Raw genomic sequence first — 20,775 nt, forward strand, 5'->3', positions numbered from 1 at the left:
GGAAGCTCCTTTCGCCGGCTTCTCCGGGGCATGTGCAGAGTGCCCGGCTCGCCACGATGCTGCCTCAGGTCTTCGTGCTCTCCGCCAAGGGCGACCGCCTCCTCTACAAGGACTGTATCCTCCGCGCGCTCCGGCCAGGCAGGGAAGCTGCGCCCGGCAGCTTCGGGGGGGGGCAGGGCCGAGGGGCGCAGGGGCGGGCTCTGATTCGGGGGCTCTGATCCCCCCCCTTTTCCTTGACCCCCCTCAGTCCGCGGCGACGGCGACTCCGAGCTGGTCGACACCTTTTGCCAGAAGATCGCCGCGCTGCCGGGGGACCAGGCGCCCGTTTTCATGGTAGAGAAGCGGGCGGGCGGGGGCTGTGTCGTGCAAGGGGAAGCGGGTCGCCGCTGACTGACCCCCCTCTCCTCCTTCCTTCCCTCCAGCAGGCGCGCCAGGGACTCCACTTCGCGCACGTGCGCCACGCCGGGCTGTACTTCGTGGTGACGGTGCTGCCCAACGCCTCTCCTTTCGCAGCTGTCGAGTTCCTCAACCGGTGAGGCTGCTGCCTGCGGTGCACGAGGTTGGGCAGGGCGGGGTGCTGTGGGGACCCCCCCCTTGACACCTGTACTCCCTCCTGCCTCCAGGCTGGTGACTCTCCTGCGGGACTATTGCGGCTCTCTGAGTGAGAAGACGGTCAGCCTCAACTTTGCGCTCATCTATGAGCTCCTGGATGAGCTCCTGGTAGGTGGGGTGGGGGTGCACCAGGCCCCTTTTGACAGCAAGCCAGCCGCCTCATGCAAGGAATGGCACCTGCAAGGAAGGCCAACCAGTGCAAAAAGCTCCAATATCAAACAAGGCCATGACAAATTCATAGCAGAGTTTCCACACAGAACACAGGATGACATCCACCGCGTAAGCGGAAGAAGACACCAGAGGTGCCAACAGGCTCACGCCCAGCTTCAAGGATCAAAATGTGTGGCACCTCATCAGGACAGTTGGGTAGGGGGGCACCATGGTCCCAAGCCAGAATAGGACCATTGCAGAAGGGTCCGTTCATGCAAACCATTTTAAAGGGCCTGGCATTGGATATGGTTCTATCTGAAGTTGGGGTGAGGAGGCTACCACTTGAACCCCCCCCCCCCCGGCCATTATTGGCTTTTCATCTTAAGTGATTTCCTTTTATCAAATCTGTGCATGGCTAGTAATCCTGCTGCATAGATGCTTCCAGGTGTTTTCTCGCTTGGGGCACAAAGGGGAAGGGGAGGAGGGAACTGGTTGCACCCACAACTCTCCCCTCCCCTCAGGATTATGGCTACATCCAGACAACAGCGCCCGACGTGCTGAAGAACTTCATCCAGATGGAGCCTGTGCTCAGCCAGCCCTTCAGTCTTCTCGACCTCAGTACGGTGGGCCTGGTGAGTGGGGCTGGTAGTGCGAGACCCAGAAATGGGCTCCATGGGAGTGAATGGCCACCTGGCATTGAGGTCACCTAATGCCTTTTAGCTTCTAAAGACCTGCTCCTCATGAGAAGCCCCAGCTGCTAGATGAGGGAGACTTGCTTGCACAGCACAAGGCTGTGTATGTGGCCATGTGCTTCTGTCCAGTTGTCAGGATCCCTTGGGCTGGATTTGTCATGCTTGGCCTGAAAATGCTAAGAAATGGCTCTGCTCTGGGTGCCTCTCTGCCGCTGCAGCCAAAGCCGCCTCCAGCTAGATGGGCTAAGTGAGGCTGCAAGGAAAAAGCAGGAAAGAGGGTGGTGGGTTCAGTGTTGAAACAAAGCCTATGCATAACACCGCTTCTAACACATTGGGTATGCCAGTCCCACTGCTAATTCCTCAAGCAGTATTGTCTACACTGACTGCCAGTGATAATCTAGAATTTGGCACAGGGGCTTCTCCCAGCCACTGTCAAAATGGCTGACAGTGGTTGAAGGAGCTAAGGATCCAAGGATCCAGCCCACTGGCTGAAAAATGGTCCCAACCCCAATAAACAACGGGCATTGCGTAAGCGCTCTGGGTAAAGTATATTGGTGACCTCTGCTTTTCAAGTATTTATTATGTTACAGTAATGTTGGGGTGCCATTGCTCTTTTCCTCTTTGTGTTCTGTGGCATCTTACTATGTGGATGTTGTGGCATTCTCCAAGATCTCACACACCTGTCACTGAGTGTCAGCAATAAGCTGCTTTGCTGTTCACAGAGTTGAGGACTCTTTCAGCTTCACAGGACTCAGATTAACATCCGTTTCCAATAATTATTATTTCTTGTGGATCCAGTTTGGAGCAGATACACAGCAAAGCAAAGTGGCTCCCAGTTGCGCAGCTGCCCGTCCTGTCCTGTCCCTGCGGGGGGAACAGGTAAGATGCCCCGTATCTTGAGTCACTCAGCAAAAGCTCCCCAAAGGTGCTGGCAGGGCTGGAGTTGTGCTGACTGCCAACAAACATTTATGATGCAACAAATGCCTGTCTCCCACCTGTAATCTGAAACCACCACTGTCATAATGCCATGGTATCAGCCTACGATTCTATGGCATTAACACACCCAACACACCAACTTCAGTTCTGGTTGTTGCACTTAGAATCCTAGAACTGTAGTTTACCCCACAATCATCTAGGTCAACCTCCTGCAAGATAAATATTGCAGAGCTGGGAAACATTAGGAAAAGATCAACCAAAATTATGAAGCAGGTGGAGCGACTCCCCCGTGAGGAAAGTTGCTATGTTTGGGGCTTGGTAGCTCAGAAAAAAAAGGCAGAAGTGCAGAGAAAGGGGCTAAGAGGTTTTCTTGCTCTGCTGGTATCAGAACCCAAATGGCTCCCAGAAACTGGTGGAAGATTCATTCAGGCAAGCAGGGCACCTTCACCCGGCCAGAACCCTCCCCTGGCCCCCAACACAGAGAGCATGAGAGGGGGACTTGCTGTCATGCTTTGCCTGCCTGTGGGCTTTGGAGAAGCATTTGCCTGGTCACTGTGGGAACAGAATTGCAAAACTGTAGGGTTGGAAGGGATCCCCAAGGGCCCTACAATGCAAGAGCCCCAGCAGAGCTGTCCTGTCTCTTCCTCCAGAGTTCGCGGCCAGAGGTCTTCCTGGACGTAGTGGAGCGTCTCACAGTCATCATTGCAGCCAACGTAAGTCAAAGCAGTGCCAAAGATTCCCTCTTGCACAGCCCTTCCCTGAACCCACAGCACTGCCCAGGTGGAGGCCCTGAGCCCTGTGCCTCTTCCCTCCAGGGAACCCCCATGAAGACTGACATCCAAGGAGAAATCCGCCTCAAGAGTTTCTTTCCTGGCTGCTCCGGTGAGTAAATGCCCTCATAGACATGTCCTGACCAAGGAGGGCAACTGCCAATTCGGATAGCTTCTGCTTGCACCTCCCTTTCTCTGCCCATCATAAAGTAAAGTGCCTGGCTGGTTTTCAGAGGACAAACCAGGACCTCCTGCTTGTCTGGACACCACTTGCAGGGGCAGGTTTGTCCCAAGGGGCTCTGGAGGCTCCTGCAAAGGATGGTGCAAAGTGACCAAGGAATCCATGCCATGTTTGGGGGGGGTAGCGCCTAGAAATAGGGAGTTCTGCTGCAGGGAGATGTGACCCTGGCCCTACTGTGAAGGTTCATTTCTTGCAAGGGAATGGAGGTTCCTCCCTCCCACTTTCCCACTAGGCAGGCCTTGTGCAAGTTAAGTGTACCCACTGCCCCATCACCTTTGGCAGGGCGACCTCAGTTGCCAATAAGCTGAAGGATAAAAACACAGCAGCCGTGAGGAAGAGAAGCGGCTACTGCTTAGAGACACGAGGTAGTGAGGGCTCTCCTCCTCCCTGGGGGGAAATGCCCCTTGAGGAACCAGGAGAGCTCATGGAGGCTGTGCCCTTTTCTCCCCTGCAGAGATGCGGGTTGGCCTCACTGAAGAGTTCTGTGTGGGCAAGACTGAGCTGCGAGGTGAGTGTGCCCCCTGCCCGCCACAGAACCTCAGGACCTGCCCCCGCTAAAGCCTCTCTTGCTTTGCCCCCAGGCTATGGCACTGCAGTGCGCGTGGACGAGTGCTCCTTCCACAGCTCCGTCAAGCTGGACGAATTTGAGCGCAGCCGCATCCTTCGCGTGAACCCCAGCCAAGGAGAGGTAAAGGCAAGCGAGCGGGGGGCTGGCCCAATGGGATTGGGAGAAGCCCACCTGCTGAGCCCTGCCCTTCTTTGAGCAGCTGACTCTGATGCAGTACCAGCTGGCGGACGACACCCCTGCAGCCTTGCCCTTCCATCTTTTTCCCACCATCAACCACGACCCCAGCGGCCGGTGAGTGGGGCCTGGCTGCCACCTCGAGCAGCCCTCAAAGTGCCCTGGGCAAGGGAGGAGAAGGGGGTGGCCCCCAGCCATGCCTCACCCTGCACCTTTTCCGCCCCTGCAGAGTGCAGATCTACCTCAAGCTTCGCTGTGACTTGTCACCAAAAAGGTAGAGTGCTTCCCTGTAGTTCGGGGGGGGGGGCAAACTAGGAATGGGGCACCCACTTCACCCTGCTCTGCCCCACTTACAGATCCCATCTCTTTCAGCCACGCAGTGAACATCCACCTCCACCTGCCTGTGCCTAAGGCCACTCTAAGGTAAGGTGAGGAGGGCGGATGCTGCAAGGCCACTTCCAACATGGCAGGTGATCTTGTGCCCTTGCTTGGTGCTCCCCTCCCCCTCTCACGGCTGTTCCCCCACCCCCAGCCTCTCCCAGGAGCTGAGCAGTCCAGAGCAGTCCGCCACCTTCCAGCCCTCCACAAAGTCCATTGAGTGGGTCATTCCCAGAGTCCAAGGTGGCTCCCAGCTCTCAGCCCTTTTCAAGGTAAGGGGTTAACTGATGGCCCCAGCAGTTGGTGCAGCAATGGAGGGAAGCCCCACAATGGTGGCCCTCCAGCTGCTGCTCCATCTCTGCTGCCACACTCACCCGCCTCATCATGTGTGTGTGTTTTGCAGCTGGAGGTGCCAGGGCTGAGCCGGGCGCGGCTGCTGGAGCTGGGCCCCGCCAACCTCTCCTTTGAGGTGCCAGCACACACGTCTTCTGGTCTGCAGATCCGCTTCCTGCGCTTTGTGGGGCCGCAGCCAAGCCTCCCTCACCGCTGGGTGCGCTACGTGACCCACAGCGATTCCTACGTCATCCGCCTCAGCGCAGGGTAGATGAGGGCCCAACCATGCAACATCCCTCGCCGGCCCCCCTCAAAGCAGCCTCTTTGCAGGCACCAGAAGTTTTCCATAAACAGTTTTATTTCTCAGCCAAGAGCTCCACAAAACTCAATCAAAAAGGAACAGCAGAACAGAAATAGCAGAATGGAAAGTGTCCCACAAGTGAGAGGAGCCGAGGCAAAACCTCAAATGCTACACAACAAAAACTGTCCCTGAGAAATGAGGGCAAGGAGAGCCCTCCAAGGCACCAAAACCAGATCGTCGATTAGACAGACAGCACTGGCAACAAGCAACTGAAGCCTCCAACCCCAGGAGGGGCAGCGCAGCATAGAGCCCCCTGAGAAACTGCGAGGGGGGGAGCCTACCTCAGGAATCCTGCAGGAAGAGGGAAGGCAGGTGTTAAGGGGAGCCATCTTGCTCTGCCCCACTCATCTCTCCTTTAAGAAGCCATTAGGTAAGATCCTGCAGGCAAGGAGAGGCCTGCGGACAAAAGCCAGGTGGGCCAGCTGCCCATAGTGGAGTCACTCCAGCAAAGCCAAACGCAGCCCTTCCTCCCGCCCCCAAGAGGGAAACCAGAAAGTAGCTGAGGGGGTGCAAGGAGGAGCAGGTCAGGCTGGCTGGGGCTCCCAGGGGACAGGCAGCTCTCCCCCCCCCCCATTGCCAGGGGCTTCTTTTCACCTTGTCAAAGGCGACCTCCTCCTCACTGGTCTCTGGCTCTTCCACCACCGCCTCTCCCACTTCCATCAGGGTCAGCCTGTGAGGCAAAAACAGGCATGTCTTGGCACAGCAAAGGGACGTTGGCAGCCTGGCCATGTTGGGGGGATTAAAGCTTATTCTGGGGGTGGGAGAGGCAGTCTGGATGGCTCCAACCTGGTGCCTGCCCTGTCTCTGCCTTTCCACAGCTGCCCTGCAAAGACCGTCTGGTCACAGGAATCTCTCCCTGGATGCACAGACGCCAAGCATCTTGGCTTTATTGTAATAATGACTATTCATATTAATGAATATAACCACAAACCCATAAAGCAGCGTATAGAAAATCTTGTATCACTTGTTCTTTTCTCATGGAAAACATTACTTCCACTTATTTAAATTGGCAGAGGCCTCGTGGTGAAACCCTATTGCCCAATCTCCAGCTTGCAGCAACTCAAGGGCCCAGACAAACTTACCGCCCCAGCTGCCAGCCTAGGCTGCCACGGTTCTTGGGCTGCGGCTGGCTGCAAGAGGCTTTGTGGCCTTGCTGTGGTTGGCTGAAAAGGCAGAAGAGAAGCAAGTCAAGCCTCCTGCAGGGAGGGTGCTAGCAAGCCCTAGCCCACCCACAGCCCAGCTCACCTCTGCACAAATTCCGACTCGGAGCCAGAGTCCTCCTGGCCCAGCAGCTGGGCAGCCAAGTGGCCTTTTTTCCGCAAGGTGGTGGATGTCAGCAAGGGGCTCTGTAGGCGGCTGCCAGAAGTGGAGGAGAAACTGGCATCGCTATGCCTGAGGGACTCTGGCAAGGCAGGAGAAACATGGCCATTTCCACTTCCAAGTCTGCAGCAGTACAACCACCACCACCCTGCCCCCCTCCATTCCGCCTCCCACCATCCAGGTGCCGCCTCTTGGCAGGTGGTCCAGGCTTCTGCTGAGCAGGTACATCTGGTGAGGGGGCTGCCGCCTCCTGGGGGCTCAGGGAGCGCTGGTAGACCAGGAGTGAGGCCCAGAGGTGCTCCTCTCCACGTCGGAAGGACAGGTGCGCCTGGCTGATCTTCTTGAGATAGGACAGCCTGCCAGAGGGAGGAGCTGCATTAGGCTTAACAGCAGAGAATGGTGTCGAGGGGCACAGGGACCTCCCAGCCTCCTCTCTTCCCTCGCAAGTCACTCACAGCAAGGCTTTGTCGGGAGGCACCAGCCGCGGAGAAAACTCGCTCAGCAGCTCCAAGAAGGGCAGGTGGACAAGGTCCAGCCTGGAGTCGGAGGCCACCGGCTCCTGGAAGGCAAACTTTATCCCATCCCTACGGCAAATGAAAGTGCAGTAGGGATGCCTCCTGGGCCTGGGGAGCCAGCCTCTTGGCTTGCCCTTCCCACACCCAGGAACTGGGCAAGGCTGTGCTTCAGGGCAGAAGCAGCCACTTTGTGCCCAGGTCCATTGCAGGCAGAACCCTGGAAAGCCAGTGCCATTTGTTGCAGAGAGCACTGAGCCCCTGGAGCAGCCATCTCTGGCTTCCCAAGGCCCACCCTTCCACCTGCTCAGCTGGCTTCCTGTCAGGCATTGGCTGCTCTTGGACCAGATCCTGCCCTCCCACTACTTCCCACACCCTGCAAGACAGGAAGAGAAGGCCTTGGCAGCAGCATCCTCACTTATGCAGAGTGACAAGGGCGGAGCGGTTCTGCAGCTGGTGCAGCCCGAAGAGCAGAGAGAAGCGCCGTGCCAAATCCCGGATCTCCAGGAAGGCGGCAGAGTGGACGCCTACAGGTCCCTGTTCCAGAAGCAGCTGAGTCAGCAACTAGGAGGAAGAGCAAGGGAGCGTCACCCAGGGCCTCTCCCCAACCTCTTGGCTCAAGGTCCTTCCCCCATTACCTGCTGCAGAGTGAGGAGCAGCGTGTGAGCCCATTCGGTCCGGTCAATCTGGCGGGTCTCATTCAGTGTCGCCTTGATGATGTCCCCGTAGTCATTGTAGGCCTGGTGGGGGCAGAACACTAAAGTCACTCCATTCCCAAGGCATAGGGCTCAAGCCATAGAGAAACACACAGAAAGTTCTATTCCCTATTATGGGATGGGTAAGGAAGGGCAATAGTCCTAGCAGGCAGCACTCCTTGGCTAGGGTCCAACTAGAAATGGGCTTCCAAACATCCTCTTGGGCCCAAGAGCCATGACTTGTGCATTTCAAGTTTTGCTTCTGTGAACGATACACTGGCTGGCTAGTTTGGTTAACTGCAAAGTCAGGCAGCTGGACAGCAGCTGGCAACCCGCTGGAGACACCTCAGGCCCGGCTAGCACAGCATTCATGGCCATTGAAATGAGTCTGACTGGGCTCTGCAAATGGGCTGGGCTGTAGCACAGGCAGAGGGAACCTTTCCCAGCCATGTGCCTATCCCTCAATCCCCTGACATCACATTGTCAGGTGACCAAAAATATTTCTTTTCTTGCAGACCTGCAAAGAAGTTTGTGCCAATCAGGATGGTGAATTTCTGCTCAGATTGTACTGGGGAGCTTCCCTGGGAACGTGCTGCTCTAGAGTAAGAGACAACTGCTTTGCTGGAGTAAGTGCATTGCAAAGATGAATGGACAGGCAGGCAGGCAAATGTAGGCCATGGTAGGCATGGTTGATACTTGAGCAGCTAAGCAGGACTATCTGTGTTGGTGCTATTTGCCAAGCTAAAGTGCTTCACATGGGACATGCTAGGATGCCAGAAAGACCGGGTCAAAGACAGCTATTACAATCCTCTGCTGACCATCACATAGAACAGAGAATCCCAGGGTTTGTCCCCAGGTGGATGCTGCACAAAGGTAGCCAGAATCGAACCCCTGCCAACAGAACACCCCTAGCCAGGCCCGACCAGCCTGGTGAGTAGTGGTGAGACTTCGGGTGAGGTAACAGGGTCTTTTAAATCTGCTGCTGCCTGATCATCCATGAGTTCAGTGCGCTTCTGGCTACGTGCCTAATGCTTTGCACTTGCACCAAGCCTGTGATCTTTTGAACTGTAACACATATTCCCCATCCTCAGGGAATGAATCCCTTGGGAGCCTGGGAGGAAGAAGGTCCCCATCCTCTACCACCAGGCAGCTGCTGCGCATTACAGCTCCAGGTAATGCCGAAAGCAACAGTCCCCCCCCCCCCCACCGCAGCCCACCAGAGCTGCACATGGAGGACCAGATGTGGTGGGTCTCTTGGGGCCTTGTTGGGGAAGGAACAGCTAATCTGGCACCCAACCAGCTGTCCAGCAACATCGCTGAGCAAGAGGAAGGGGATCCATGTCAGAGCCAAGAGCCTGGGCACATCTGCCCGCCCCCCACCAACCTTGGAGTAATGCTTGAAGATGTCTGAGGCAGCACTCAGCTCCAGGACTCCGTAGATAATGAGCTTGCAGAATCCGGCCAGCAGCTTGCGGCGCTGGTGCAGTTCCTCAATCTGGAGCATCTCATCCTGGCTGCCTGAGGCCAACAAGAGGAAGAGTGGGGGAGGCTGCTCTGCCCAGGGACCCCCTGCCCTCCTGCAGCCAGTGGCACCATGGGCCCAGCCCAGTACCTTCGACCTGGTCGTGGTTGAAGACGTGGTCCACAAGGAAGCCAGCCAGCTGCGACTGCAAAGCAACATCTGGCTCGTACACCAGCTCCTGGAGCAGGCGGTGGCCCCCATATGGCAGTTGAGGGCCAAAAATCACAAGCAGGTCAGTCAGCACCACAAAGGCCTGGCAGGGAAACCAGAGAGTGAAAGTGAGGGGGCAGGAAGGGACATCACAGGATTCAGGAGCAAGTCCTAGAAAATGGGAAGGGCAGGAAAAGGGCAGCAAGCAGGGACACCCTGCCTCTTTTCTGTACCCCCCCCCCCCGGAATCAACAGGGCAGGCAAAGGGGAGGAGTAGCCTCTTCCTTGTCCCAGCAGCAACAGGCAAGGAAGCTCCCACCCACTGCATTGCAGTTGTGGCTGGGGCAAGAAATCAATGCCTCCCCTCCTCCATGACTCCTGAGGCTGCTGCCTCCCAACTCCCCAAACACCATTGCACACAGACACTCAAATCAGCTGCACAAGGCCAAGCCATGCAACAAATGAAACCATGAGTCACTCCTCCAGCTGCTTCCTTCTTGTAGTTTCCTGCCCTTGAGCAGGTTTCTGGAGCACCGTCTCCTGCGCATCAATGAAGTTATTGTCCCCAGTAACTGGTGTTCTAACTGTAATGTTGTCTCCCTCCCTCTCAGGATCTAGTTTAAAGATCTCCTGATCAGGTTTGTGAGACTCTTAGCAAACACATTCTTGCCAACTGCTGTGAGGTGCAGCCCATCTCTTGCCCAGAAGTCTTTCCTCAAGAAGTGGAGACCATGATCCAAGATGCCAAACCTTCCTGACATCACCTGCACAGCCAGTGGTTGACCTCCAGTATTAACCTCTCTTTTTGGGTCACAACCTTCAACAGGGTAGATGAAAAGACCACCCTTGCCCCAAGGTCCTTCAGCTTCCTGCCCAGAGTATCAGAGTCCTTTGCTAGATGCTGAAGGTTGTGTGGCAGTACTGCTTGTACCCACATGAATAAGAAGGAAGGGGTTGTGGCCAGTGGGCTTTGCAAGATTTGGCAACTTCTCTCTCATGTTGTGAAGGGAGAATGTGAACAAGAGATGAGCAAGCATCCCTGTGGCCAACAGCAGAAGAAGCCCAGCTCTTTTGAGTGTTTCATGAATTAGGCAAGAGTCAAAATCCCAACTCCCACGGGGAACACAGGAACCCTGTCTCCTGCTCTCACCTGCTCCTGAACACCGGGGTCCATGTCCACAAGGTAGTTCTGACAGAGGGAGCAGAAGGAAGCCACTTTTTGCTTCAGGCTGAGCAGCTGCTCCTGGAAGGAGGAGTGGTGTCATGAGCGTGTGGTGGTGCAAAGGGAGACCCACCCTCTCTAAAAGCCCTGCTCACCTGTCTGGGAAGGGGGTCAGAGGCTGCGGTGGCGGCACAGAGTTGGGACAGCTCCCAATAGAGTGAGAAGTATGAACAGGATATGGCAGAGATGACCACCTGCAAGAAAGGAAGCCAGGCAGATATGGAAGTAGCCAAAGCAAGATCAAGAATTTTTGGGGTGGGGAGGAGCCTTCCACTCTGCAGCTGCAAGACTGCACCCACCCCCCAAAATGGGGGAAGGGAGCAGGATGTGGTAGCAACAATGAGACGACACACAGGCATGCAACTGTGGGCACATGCTCATGTTCATCTCCACTTTTCCAGGGCACTCGTCAGCTCAAGCCCCTCTCTCCCTGCAACCCTGCAGTACCTGCTTGGGGATCTCCTCTGTGTCCACCGTGTGGCGCAGGAGTCGGATGCAGGGATCAAAGAAATTCCACGGGGTCAGGTCATGAGCACTGCAGACAAAAAAGCAAAGGACATTCCTCGCCTCTTCCTTCCATGCAACAGAAGCAGCATGGGGCTGCTCCAGAGCAGCTGAGGGAGGGTCTGAAAGCCTTGAGCTGGGACGCTAGCCAGGATGGGGCCTGCAAAACAACAGGACGGCCTGGTTCTCTCCCTCCTCCCTGTGCTCACCTGTGCAGGATGGCAATGCGTTTGAGAGTGGTAGCCACACAGTACACATCTTCATTCTCCAGACAGCCGGGGGACTGAACAGGAACCAAGATAAATAAAACCTAATTGACCATGCCTGTTTCCCCTCCTCAGTGATCATTGCAGTCTTTTGGGCTTCCATGGACTGCAATGACAGAGATGCCCTGTCTATCTGTGAAGCAAGAAAGCAACCCAGTACCTCAACACTCTTACAGTCTCCTATGTGGAAGAGGGAGAATGAAGGAAAAGCTCCACACATGCACTGCCTAACCCAGCCACCAACCCCATTCCCAGGCACCTCCACTGCACCCACCCATCTGTGGTCTGGCCACTACCTTCCCACTGACCATTCCAAGCTGCCAAAGCCACCAGTGCTCTATACCTGGAACAGTTCAGTCTCCTCATGCTGGAATTTATCCGCCAGATGGTCCACCAGACGACTGCGGGCAAAATCTGCACGGCTGTAGAAAGCCAGTTCTGGAGAGCAGAGCATGTGCAGAGTCCTGGAAGTAGCCTCCAGCACTTCACAGTCTGTGTGCTTTTCCATCACCTCCCACAGCTGGGCCAGCAGCAGCTCTAAATGCTTGGGGGAAGTGCAGCAGCCTGGTTGAATGGCAGCTCTGGACTAGAGGGAGAAGGCAAGCCCAGCCCCACACCTAAGCCCTGGTCTGGCAAAGGGAAGGGGGCAGGCGCAGGGCTCCCTCACCTTTTCTAGACGGCCGCTGCTGTAAAGAGTCAGGTCAAAGTAGCGCGGGACCTCCAGCAGATAAACCACTTTTTCGGCATCAGCTGAGAACTGGCCAAAGGGAGTGGAGAGAAGGGAGATTCAGGCTCCCGCATAGCCAAGAGGAGGCATGAACAGGAGGGCACTGCCCAGGGCAAGGGAAACCATCTTGTCTGCATTTGTTGAAGCCAAGAATGTCAAGTGCCATGAACCCAGACCCCAACAGGGTGGGACACGTCACCCCAGAATGCTTCCATGCCCCCCTCCCAGTAACACAGAGGGAGGCCCCCATCCCTCACAGGGCTCACCTTAGCCAGCAGCAGGGGCAGCAGGGGGATGAGGTGCTGAGTGAGTCTGAGGCGATCCTCCACTTGCACCTTGCGCTCCCGAGCAGAAAGCACCTTGTAGAGAAGAAAGGATGGGAAGCATAGCCTAGTGGAGGGCAGGAGCTGGGCTAAGAACACCTCAGGTGGCCACCCTGACCCTTCCTTTACCTTCTTTCCAGAGATCCGACCGACAGGTGGCTGCCCCTCTGTGGCCTGCCGCACACTGGCTGCCAAGAACATGATGAGGCTGTTCTCCTCTCGGTCTCCGAGGCCTGTGGAGCAAGGCGGCAGCTGAGCCAGGGAGCGAGGTGGCTCACCCAAGCGGTTCTGCAGGCCCTTTGCTGGCCAGCGCAATGCAGTTGTTCCACGCTGTACACCTCATACACTGTCCGTGTCTGGACTGCCCTTTAAACCCACCTCAACGTTGGTGAACTGCAGCTTCCATCATCCCTGGTCATTTGCCAGGGATGGGAGTTGTAGTTCACCACCTTGTATGTTCTCCACTCCAACTTTAGCCTACCCTGGGAGAAGTCTCAAAGGAGAGGCTTCATTTCACCAGCAGCCATGATGTCTCCATCTCAACTTGTGTGAAGGTCAAAAATAGGCATCTAGACTGAACCCTGCTCCTGCATCTCTTCACAGCCAGAGAAACTGCTTAAAACTGCCAACATGCAAACCAGTCCACCTCCTCCCCTGGCACCTTTGGAAGCAGCCAAAGGAGGGCGGGCGGGACATGTACCTGCTAGGAATGTGTTCAGGCAATGCTAAAAATGACAAGCAGGTCCCCGATCCAAGGTAACCCCTCCCCTTCTATGATTCTACTCAGACCTTGCAGTTGTGAGCTGATCACTGAAGAGCTGGGTGGGTCCTGGACCACACCAGATTGAAAGTTTTCACCTTAGACACTTTACTGGCAGACGTGTCCAGCAAGAGCCAACCTCCACCCCCATCACGCATGCAAGCTGGGCAGAGGTGTCCATGCTCTTCACTGCTTCCAGGTGTCCCTTCACACACACCCCACCTGTTCCTCACCTTCCACAGGGGGATCCTCCAGCAGAAGCCCAGTCAGCAGCTGCCAGTCCTTCAGCAAGGCAGCCGCACAGTCCCACAGGCTGTCCACCAGGTAGCTGGCATGGTCATGGAACTGTGTGGGGAGAGCAATGTCATGCCCCTGCCCGGGAAGGCCTCTCCTGCCCCCACTTCCCTGCTGCCTCACCTCACTCTCAATGAAAAAGGCCAGCAGCAGCTGGAAGGCGGCTCGGGTGCGCTGCTTCCCTGCCATCCCCCTGGCACACATGGTGGGAGCCAACAACCTAGGGGCCAAACTGCTATTGTTAAGAAAGGGGAGATGGAATCAAGGATTCTGCAGGAAGGCTTGTAAGAGGCAGCAGAGCAGGATCAAATCTTGTTTGTTTAATAAAATTTACAAATCGCTTGATCGCAGCAAAGCATGATTTGCAAGATAAATGAAAAAACAAGCTGGTCTTCTGCTTGAGATGCTGCAGTTCCGGGGGGGGGGGTAGAGAGGGGACACACTCACTTGTTATACAAGAATTCACCAGCGGCTGCTGCAAGGGGACGGTTAGAAGCATACACAAGTGGAAAGACGCTTGCACAATCCGAGTCTGTGAGCACATCCTCCATATTCCTGAATGGAGATCAAGCATCCACTCATCAGTGGGCCAAGGCTGGAGCTCAGTGGCAGAGCACATGCCCTGCATGCAAAGGTCCCAGGCAGGCTGAGAAACACCTTGTCCCAACCCTGGAGGCAGCTTGCTTGTCAGCGCAGACAACACTGCATTGAACGGACCAATGAAGATTCCTGTGTGCACACTGTGGACATTTTGGGGGGATCCAAGGGGCTCAGGCCCTAGCAACACCCCCACCCTGACAACACTTACTGAAAGATGAGGGTGAGCAGCCTGACAGCTTCCACTGCCACTTGGGGCTCCTTGTCCAGGACCATGGACACCATTCGCTCCTGCAGGGAAGAGCGCAGGCATTGGGCAGGAGAGCAACGCACCTCCCCACCATGTCTTCACAGATGCAAGGAGCCCACAGCAGAATGTACAGGAACATACTCCCCCTGTCAGAGGAAGGCCAAGAAGGTGTGGAAGACATCCAGCTGACAGCATTCTTGGGTCAAGACCCTCACCTTGAAGCGACTGGTGAAGAGCTCCATGCGAGCAGCCCTCTCCTGGCTGTGATACAGTCCTTGCAGAGCAAGAAGGCACTTGAGCCGGACCTCCCCCTGCTGCAAGACAGACAAGAGGAGATTAGGAGCAAGAGACTAGAAGCTGCCAGGCCAGCTCCTTGGGCTTCTTCAAGAGAGATCAGCATGGCCAGACCCTAAGGTGGACATTTTCCCAGAAGAATCTCAACGTTCACAGGCATGTTTCTACTTTCACAGAATCAACTGAGAATATTACCTGCACTACCCACACTGATGAACAAGTAACTAGTATAACCACAGATTCTTATAGTCACCTAAACAAGCCTGCAATCTTGCTGTTAAAATTTGTTTCAATGGGTTTTAAGGAGCCTTGACTTCAAAGGACTACAAGACAGCTATCCTAGGTCAAGTAACTTCTACCTGAAAGCTTTCTAACGCAAACAGCAAGTTAAGTCTTTTCCTCTGAACTACATTCACTCATAACTGACTTTGACTTAAAAAGTCCCTGGGCTCAAATCTCATCTCAGCCTTATACGCTGTAATACAGTTACTGCCTCACATTTGTGCGCATGAAAGGGTTAACCTGAGGCTCTCAGTCTTCCTGCTTACTGATCCCAACTCCAGAATGCTGCATGTGAATGAAGAATCTCTCTATAAGGAGGTTTCATTGCCTGCATTTTTGTTAGTCGAAAGATTGCATGAACCTTTTTGTAATGAAACCAAGTACATTTCTTTTTAAGTCGTTTGGAACCTTTTTCATCTTCATTTCACTACCAGCAGATGTTTTTTTTTTTTTAAAATAAATTTTTATTGATTTTAACAACATAAAGAATAGCAACATAACCAAGAAAAGAAAAAGAAAAAACATACAAACAAACATGCACGACTTCCCCGAACCTTCCCTTCACTGCACCCTTATTTTTAAATTAGCTTTTAGCAATCCTTCTTTCAGTTTTAATAAGACAACTTTCTTTAAATTTTCTTAAGTTTAAACTTTGACAGCTATAATTCTCTAATTTCATAACCCTTGACATCTTAACATTCCGAAATTTTGCAATAGTTCTTAAGATAAACTTTAATTTTTTTCCAATCCTCTTCACCGTCTCACTCCTCTGGTCACGGATTCTGCCGGTCATCTCTGCTAACGGATTCTGCCGGTCATCTCTGCTAGTCCCATAAATTCAATCACCTTGGTCTGCCATTCTTCCAGAGTAGGTAATTCTTGAGTCTTCCAATACTTTGCTAGAAGAATTCTTGCTGCCGTGGTTGCATACATAAAAAAGGTTCTGTCTTTCTTTGGAATCATTTGGTCGACCATGCCCAGAAGAAAGGCCTCCGGCTTCTTTACAAATGTCCACTTAAGGACTTTCTTAATTTCATTATAGATCATTTCCCAGTAGGCCTTGATTCTTGGGCAGGTCCACCAAAGATGATAAAAAGTTCCTTCACATTCATTACATTTCCAGCACTTGTTATTGGGCAAATGATATATCTTTGCAAGCTTGGCTGGGGTCATGTACCACCTATAGATCATTTTCATTATGTTCTCTTTTAAGGCACTACATGCCGTAAATTTAATACCTGTGGTCCATAACCATTCCCAGTCCGCAAACATAATGTCATGACCGATATCTTGTGCCCACTTAATCATTGCTGACTTTACTGTTTCATCTTGGGTGTTCCATTTCAGCAGCAAATTATACATTCTAGACAGGTTCTTAGTATTGGGTTCCAATAGCTCTGTTTCTAACTTTGACCTCTCCTTCTGAAATCCTAGTTTCCTGTCTTGCTTAAACGTCTCATTGATCTGATGATAATGTAACCAATCTTGAACTTTAGGTTTTAATTTCTCGAAACTCTGTAATTTGGGCTTTTCACCGTCATATTCTATAATTTCAGAATATTTTGGCCAATCTGAATCCATATTAAGTTTTTTTACCGCCTTGGCTTCCATGGGTGACAACCACCTGGGGGTTTTATTTTCCAACAAGTCTTTATAACGGTTCCATACATTATATAGTGCTTTTCTGACAATATGGTTTTTAAAACCTCTATGAACCTTTACCTTGTCATACCACAAATATGCATGCCAGCCGAAGTTATTATCATATCCCTCCAAATCTAAGACATCTGTATTCTCAAGAAGTAGCCATTGTTTCAGCCAGCAAAAAGCTGCTGCCTCATAATAAAGTCTTAAGTCCGGCAGGGCAAAGCCCCCTCTATCCTTTGAGTCAGTCAGAATCTTAAATTTTATTCTGGGTTTTTTGCCCTGCCAGACAAAATTAGATATATCTTTCTGCCACTTCTTGAAACAGTCCATCTTGTCCAAAATTTGCAATGTCTGGAACAAAAACAACAATCTCGGCAATACGTTCATCTTAATAACAGCAATTCGGCCTAACAAGGAGAGTCTCAACCTAGTCCATATGTCAAGATCTTTCTTCACTTCCAACCAACATTTCTCATAATTATCTTTAAACAGATTCACATTTTTCGATGTTAAATTCACCCCCAGATATTTCACTTTTTTTGTTATTTCCAAACCTGTTTCCCTTTGAAAACTGTCTTTTTCCCCCAACGTTAGATTTTTTCCCAGCACCTTTGTCTTCTGTTTGTTTAATTTAAAACCTGCCACTTGACCAAATTTTTCAATAAGCTCTAATACCCTTTTTGTACTGGCTTCTGGTTTTTGCAAGGTCAAAACTAAATCATCTGCGAATGCTCTTAACTTATAATGTTTAGCTCCGAGCTGTATCCCTTCAACCAGCTGGTCTCTTCTAATCATATTTAACAATACCTCCAGGACCGATATAAACAATAGGGGGGATATTGGACATCCCTGTCGTGTCCCTTTTTCTATTGGGATCTCGTCCATAACCATACCATTCACAATTAATTTAGCCTTTTGCTCAGAATATATTGCACCTATACCATTTTCAAATTTTTGGCCTACCCCCATCCCTTGGAGATTCTTTTTCATAAAACTCCAACAAATGTTGTCAAAGGCTTTCTCCGCGTCCACGAAAATCAGAACTGCTTTTCTATTTATGTTCGTCTCTAGGAGTTCCAAAATGTCTATAATGTTCCTCACATTGTCTGACATATGTCTCCCTGGGAGAAAGCCTGTTTGGTCTTTATGAATCTCCTCCAATAGCACTTTTTTAAATCTTTTTGCTAAAATGTCTGCAAAAATTTTATAATCCACATTTAGAAGTGAAATAGGGCGGTAGTTCTTAACTTGATGTTTCTCAGTTTCTGTTTTCGGTATAAGTGAGATGAATGCTTCCTTCCACGATTCGGGAGCCTTTTTCCCCTCCAAAATTTGATTACACACTTCTTTCAATGGTTGTATTAGCCATTCCTTCAATGCTTTGTAGTATCTCGCGGTCAGCCCATCTGGTCCTGGTGATTTTCCCAGTTGCATACCCTGGATGGCACCCTCTATTTCTTGGTCTGTAATTTTCTCATTCAAAATCCTTTTATTATTTTCAGTAATCTTTGGCAGTCCATATTTTTTAATAAATTCTTCTATCTCTTGTTCATTCTTTGGCCCTTGTGAATACAATTTCTTAAAAAAACTTTGAAAACAGTTACTAATCTCATTTGGTTTACTAATAAACTTCCCATCTACCTCGAGAGATGTCACCGTATTCAGCTTTTGTCTCTTTTTCAATTGCCATGACAGCAGTTTTCCACATTTGTCTGCTGACTCAAAAGTCTTTTGCCTCATTTGTTTTATTTTCCATTCTATTTCTTGATTTATCAGTTCCATAAATTGAGTCTGGTAGTACTTTATTTCTCTTAAAATCTCTTGAGACTTAGGTTTAGATCTCAATTTCTTTTCTCCTTCTTTCATTTGGTTCCAGATTTTTTCCTTCTTCTCATTCTGTTTTTTCCTTTTTATAGAGTTCTGCTGGATTAGGAAACCACGCATCACGGCCTTACTAGCGTCCCATACTATTCTTTTTTCCACATCTGATCTCAAATTCACCTCGAAGTAGTCTTTCAGTGTCTTTTGGGCCTTTTTATAAATTGCTTCATCTCCAAATAGGGTGTCATTCATTCTCCATCTGAAGTTTCCAGCTGTTGTCAATTTCATCTCCATCCTTATTGCATTATGGTCGGAGCAGGTTTTTGGGCAGATTTCTGTTTTTTTAACCCTTGGTGCCAGGTTGCTAGAAATCCATATTTGGTCAATCCTAGTCCACGTCATTTTTGCTTCAGAGAAGAAAGTCCCCTCTCTTTCCAGAGGGTTCCTTGTTCTCCAAATATCAATCAAGTCCATGGTGTCAGTCAGCTCGAAAAAGGTCTTTGGTAATCTCCCATCCTTGGAAATTATTTGTCTTTGCGCTTTGTCCATGTTTGTGGAGACAACTCCGTTCATATCGCCCATCATTATGATTTTGAAGTCCATGAAGTCCATTAAAGTCTCATGCAACTTCTTAAAGAACTCAGCCTTCCCCTCATTGGGTGCATAAACTCCTACAATCAAGATCTTTTCTCCTTGTATTTGGATTTCCACTGCCAGAAATCTTCCTTGTTCATCCTTAAAAATCATTTTTGGTTCCAGTTTTTCTTTAACATAGATCACTACCCCTCTTTTCTTGACTTTATCTGACGAAATAAATTCCAATCCTAATCTCTTGTTTATCAGCAATTTTCTGTGTATCCTGGCTATGTGGGTTTCTTGCAAACATATTACATCTAGATGTTCTTTCTTTAATATATGAAACACTTGACCCCTTTTTCGGGGATGGTTCAGACCATTGCAGTTCCAACTCAGAAGTTGCAGAGACATTTTGTTACTGGGCTTCTTATCCGCCGACTGCTCCAAGTGCTTGTTCCTCGTCAGTCGGTGCTGGGTTCAGTCCAAATGAGAGGTTTGCTATATCCGGTATCTCCCTCTCAGTCACAGTTCCTTTTTGAAAATCCTCAAAGTATCTTTCCAAAAAGTGTTCTTTCTCTTGGATTGTTTTAATTTTAATTTTTTTCCCTTTGAAGTTGAAGGACAACCCTTGTGGGAACTCCCACCTGAATCGAATGTTATTTTGTTTCAGTAGGTCCACTAAAACTTTAAATTGGGCCCTAACTTCCAAAAAGTGTTTAGGAATATCTTTGAAGATCTGTATTTGAGAATTTTTGATAATCAATGCCTTCTGGAAATGGAGGTTCAATATTTTATCCCTTTCTTCTTTGGATCTCAGCGTAATTAAACAATCCCTTGGTTTCTTGCCTTGCTTCCTGCCAATCCGGAAGGCTGTAGTTATTGCAAATTCATCTTCCTCTCCTTCTAGCTCATCCGTCCAAAATTCTTGAAACTTGTCTGTGAGAAATTCCCCAAGATTGTCCTCTTCCTCCTCTGGTACCAATCTTAATTTCAGGTTCTTACTTTTTCTCTCCAGTTCCATAAGTGCCAAAGCAGCATCATGTTCATGTACTTTCTTTGCAATAGGCGCAAATTTTCCCTTGGTTTCCTCGGCAGTGCTCCTAGCAGTCTCAGCTATTTTCCTTGTTTCGGTACTTTCCTGAATTAAACGATTTATAGAATCCGTGTTAGAGGATATTGCCGTTGTGTTCAGGTCAAGTCTTGTTGTCAACTCTGTCAGTTTCTTGGAGTTCTCTGTTGATTGCTTAGTGAGTGCTTCTAACGATTGATTTATTCTGAGCAGTGCCTGTGTCATAGAATCCATTGATGCTGTTGTACCTTTTTCCTGTGCAGCTGCAGCTCCTGTTAAGGAGCCTCTTTTTTGAGCTTGCTTTTGGGCTTGTTTTGTTTTGCTTCTTCTTGATATCTCCTCCAGTGGAGTGCTCATAACTCAAGGTCATTCACACAGGAAAGTTGCAAGTGGAAAATCCCGCTTTCCTGCCTTGATTCAGCTATCTCTGTTTTAGTCCTCTAGAGGGAGAAGTTGTATCCAAGTAGGTATAACAAAGAAACAGGAGAGCCAAGAGCCATGCAAAGTCCCAGAAACAGGAATCTAACCAAAAGTCTTACTTTGTTGCTGTTTAGAAAGTTACAGATTTTGTCCTCTAAAGTCCCATTACTTTGTTTCAAATAAAGTCTTACTTTGTAGCCACAGTTTTTTGACAGTTCTCTTCCAGGCGCTCACCGCTCAGGCAGACCGGTCAGGGGTATCGGCAGCGGAGAGTTTGCCTTTCTAAGTTCTTTTCATTTAGCAGGTTAA

The 20,775-nt window shown here is 50.8% G+C and overlaps 2 protein-coding genes across 5 annotated transcripts in view; one reads left to right on the forward strand and one right to left on the reverse strand.

Moving 5' to 3' along the window:
• On the forward strand, nucleotides 1–5,268 carry AP4M1 (adaptor related protein complex 4 subunit mu 1). 2 transcript variants are annotated; one of them, XM_081917075.1, is made up of 15 exons: nucleotides 1–114; nucleotides 248–333; nucleotides 423–532; nucleotides 624–720; nucleotides 1,284–1,394; nucleotides 2,253–2,333; nucleotides 3,041–3,103; nucleotides 3,206–3,272; nucleotides 3,856–3,909; nucleotides 3,983–4,089; nucleotides 4,169–4,260; nucleotides 4,373–4,417; nucleotides 4,516–4,566; nucleotides 4,676–4,793; nucleotides 4,925–5,268. In XM_081917075.1, the coding sequence occupies exons 1-15, from the start codon at nucleotides 57–59 to the stop codon at nucleotides 5,123–5,125; spliced, it is 1,341 nt and encodes a 446-aa protein (XP_081773201.1). In that variant the 5' UTR covers nucleotides 1–56; the 3' UTR covers nucleotides 5,126–5,268. The 2 variants fall into 2 exon arrangements, with proteins under 2 accessions (XP_081773201.1, XP_081773202.1); XM_081917076.1 differs by having other exon boundaries at nucleotides 426–532.
• The window catches only part of STAG3 (STAG3 cohesin complex component), a 26,586-nt gene continuing 11,005 nt past the window's right edge, over nucleotides 5,195–20,775 (reverse strand). The window contains exons 7-29 of one of the 3 annotated variants that reach the window (XM_081916711.1): nucleotides 14,573–14,671; nucleotides 14,319–14,398; nucleotides 13,958–14,065; nucleotides 13,634–13,730; nucleotides 13,450–13,561; nucleotides 12,586–12,689; nucleotides 12,400–12,492; nucleotides 12,074–12,163; nucleotides 11,750–11,950; nucleotides 11,350–11,423; nucleotides 11,084–11,171; nucleotides 10,732–10,830; nucleotides 10,565–10,657; nucleotides 9,355–9,517; nucleotides 9,127–9,260; nucleotides 7,686–7,787; nucleotides 7,466–7,611; nucleotides 6,991–7,119; nucleotides 6,710–6,891; nucleotides 6,461–6,617; nucleotides 6,298–6,378; nucleotides 5,810–5,885; nucleotides 5,195–5,506 (exon numbers count right to left, since the gene is read on the reverse strand). In XM_081916711.1, coding sequence (XP_081772837.1) covers nucleotides 5,498–5,506; nucleotides 5,810–5,885; nucleotides 6,298–6,378; nucleotides 6,461–6,617; nucleotides 6,710–6,891; nucleotides 6,991–7,119; nucleotides 7,466–7,611; nucleotides 7,686–7,787; nucleotides 9,127–9,260; nucleotides 9,355–9,517; nucleotides 10,565–10,657; nucleotides 10,732–10,830; nucleotides 11,084–11,171; nucleotides 11,350–11,423; nucleotides 11,750–11,950; nucleotides 12,074–12,163; nucleotides 12,400–12,492; nucleotides 12,586–12,689; nucleotides 13,450–13,561; nucleotides 13,634–13,730; nucleotides 13,958–14,065; nucleotides 14,319–14,398; nucleotides 14,573–14,671 — 2,517 coding nt within the window. In that variant the 3' untranslated portion in view covers nucleotides 5,195–5,497. Of the gene's footprint in view, nucleotides 5,594–5,805; nucleotides 5,886–6,297; nucleotides 6,379–6,448; nucleotides 6,618–6,709; nucleotides 6,892–6,990; nucleotides 7,120–7,465; nucleotides 7,612–7,685; nucleotides 7,788–9,126; nucleotides 9,261–9,354; nucleotides 9,518–10,564; nucleotides 10,658–10,731; nucleotides 10,831–11,083; nucleotides 11,172–11,349; nucleotides 11,424–11,749; nucleotides 11,951–12,073; nucleotides 12,164–12,399; nucleotides 12,493–12,585; nucleotides 12,690–13,449; nucleotides 13,562–13,633; nucleotides 13,731–13,957; nucleotides 14,066–14,318; nucleotides 14,399–14,572; nucleotides 14,672–20,775 lie in introns of those variants that run through there. The other 2 variants (XM_081916710.1, XR_014169685.1) reach the window with 2 other exon arrangements.

This window comes from Podarcis melisellensis (genome assembly GCF_964234715.1).
Source record: "Podarcis melisellensis genome assembly, chromosome: 6".
Lineage (NCBI taxonomy): Eukaryota > Metazoa > Chordata > Lepidosauria > Squamata > Lacertidae > Podarcis > Podarcis melisellensis.

Coding starts and splice junctions, on each gene's coding strand:
- AP4M1 (XM_081917075.1), top strand. CDS start 57: ATGCTGCCTCAGGTCTTCGTGCTCTCCGCCAAGGGCGACCGCCTCCTC. Junction 721..1,283: donor AGCTCCTGGATGAGCTCCTG/GTAGGTGGGGTG, acceptor CCCTCCCCTCAG/GATTATGGCTACATCCAGAC. Junction 2,334..3,040: donor TGTCCCTGCGGGGGGAACAG/GTAAGATGCCCC, acceptor CTCTTCCTCCAG/AGTTCGCGGCCAGAGGTCTT.